Here is a 1,981-nt window from a genome sequence, read left to right as displayed (position 1 = left end):
AAAAAACCAAATTTCTATATACACTTGTCAAAAAAAGTATTCGACATATGCATTTTTTTTATATATTTTTAAAATATTCCATATACAGTGTAATCCGGTTATAATGGACTCTACGGGACCATGTCAAATTGTCAATTGTAACCGAGTGTCCATCTAATCAGAATATAAAATTTTTAACTCAAAAAGTAAATTCAATGTGTTTTTTTATTAAAGCAATAAAGTTTATGAATAAAAATACAAAATTAAGAAAGTAATAAGTTTAATTAAGTCTTTTGAAAAAAGTCAGGGATTTTCTTTTTGTAGTTTGATTTTGAGTTTATTGAGCAAATTGATTGCATCTGCTTCAGTTTCCTAGAATAATTCATAGCGTCTTCTATTTTTATTATAGTTTCGGGCTGTGCTAAATTTTCATCACCGGATTCTTCTTCAAGCAGCTCATGCAGAAAGTCTTGAATTATATATATATTATAGTATTCTCGTCAATCCTTGAATATTCATCAAACTTGTTTAAAACCACTACGTTACTACGTTTTGCTTAAAGGTTCATCGTCCTCCGGGTCGAAATCTAATCCATCAGGATTGTCTTTTACCAGACCAGCATGACGAAAACATTTTCTTATGGTTTCCTTAGAGACACTTTCCCATGCAACACTTAACATATTGACAGGATCTAAAAGACTCACAGCTTTTGTCGGATTTGCTTCTTCAGGAAAGTCCATAGTTTTCATCAGAAGCTGTTTTCTATAAGATTGTTTCAAGCTATTAATGACGCCTTGATCCATAGGCTGAAGAGCCGATGTAGTATTAGGCGGAAGAAAATGTAGTTTAATGTTATGAAGATGAACTTGTGGATGAGCAGGGCAATTATCTACTAATAGCAAAATTTTACTATTGGCTTTTATTAGTTCACAATCCCATTTCTTTAAATAGTCAGTAAAGGTCTGAGAAGTCATCCAGGATTTGTTGTTAGCACAATAATCTACCGGCAACGTTTTAACGTTTTTAAAGCATCTGGGATTGTTATATTTTCCTGAAAGCAGACATTGTTCAGAAACAGCGGATTGTATTAAATTTTATTTAAAACTTACCAATAACCAATAATTTCTGTTTTACCGTGCCCGATGCATTAGCACAAATCATGGCCGTTATTCTTTCTTTAGACATTTTTCCACCACTGCATGTTTCACCTTTGATCTTATGTGTTTTGTCAGGCAGCATCTTATAGAAAGTTCCCGTTTCGTCCGCGTTAAAAATGTTGCCCATGGAATAATTGTTACTTATTGTAGGCCAGGTTTGTAATAGCCAGTCATTTGTAACACTTTGGTCCCCAGAAGCTGATTCACCACAAATTTTGCCGAAGCAAATAATATGCCTCTTTTTAAATCTGTCTAGCCATCCTGAACTGCATTTAAAATTATCACCGACAGCTTCTCCAAATTCATTGGCTTTCATCATTAGCATTGGACCACTTACTGGAAAATTATTGGCCCTTTTCTGCTAAAACCATTTAAACAAGAATTCATCAACTTGAGGATGTGTCGCAAATCTTATTTTTTTTTCTCTTGTCGTTGACTTTCCAATCATTTTTAATTTTTTCCCGATTTATCCATATGTTCGAAACAGTCTGTTTTTTAGGTTTTTGTTCAAGCAAATGTCAGCTTGGGAAGTTCCTCCTTCAATTTCGCATATTATTGTATATTTTTCATGCAATGTAAATGCTCGCTTTTAATTTTTTTCCGACATTTTTCTTAAAATTAACAACTCTCAATGAAGAGCCAACGAACGTCACTTTCACCGCAGAAGTGGTTTGCCTTCTTTGACTTAAAATCAGAGACTGATTGTGTCTCTTGATCGAATTCGGGGAAGTACAAAATTTTGCTTATTGCCCATTCAAAGCTTCGGTTATAATGGACAAAATCCGATTTTATTGTCTATTTTAACCGGAGTCCATTATAACCGAGTCTATTTTAACCGAGTTTTT

General features: G+C 33.5%; 1 protein-coding gene across 1 annotated transcript; it reads right to left on the bottom strand.

Annotated features, from left to right (window-relative positions):
• Window positions 1-524: 524 nt before the first annotated feature.
• Window positions 525-1,263, bottom strand: LOC108971354 (tigger transposable element-derived protein 6-like). Its single transcript, XM_018937352.1, has 2 exons — window positions 1,089-1,263; window positions 525-1,030 (listed from the first exon to the last, which is right to left on the bottom strand). Exons 1-2 carry the CDS (start codon window positions 1,261-1,263, stop codon window positions 525-527), a joined length of 681 nt encoding a protein of 226 aa, XP_018792897.1.
• Window positions 1,264-1,981: the final 718 nt, after the last annotated feature.

This window comes from Bactrocera latifrons, unplaced genomic scaffold, assembly GCF_001853355.1.
Source record: "Bactrocera latifrons isolate USDA-ARS-PBARC rearing strain unplaced genomic scaffold, ASM185335v1 scaffold_1085, whole genome shotgun sequence".
Classification (NCBI taxonomy): Eukaryota; Metazoa; Arthropoda; class Insecta; order Diptera; family Tephritidae; genus Bactrocera; species Bactrocera latifrons.
Note: the sequence above shows the minus strand (reverse complement) of the source record. Positions and strands in the feature narration are given on the sequence as shown.

Excerpts from the sequence above, each read along its gene's own strand:
- LOC108971354 (XM_018937352.1), bottom strand. The coding sequence starts at position 1,263 with ATGGGCAACATTTTTAACGCGGACGAAACGGGAACTTTCTATAAGATG. Across the intron at positions 1,031-1,088 it reads ACAGAAATTATTGGTTATTG|GAAAATATAACAATCCCAGA; the intron begins GTAAGTTTTAAA and ends GTCTGCTTTCAG.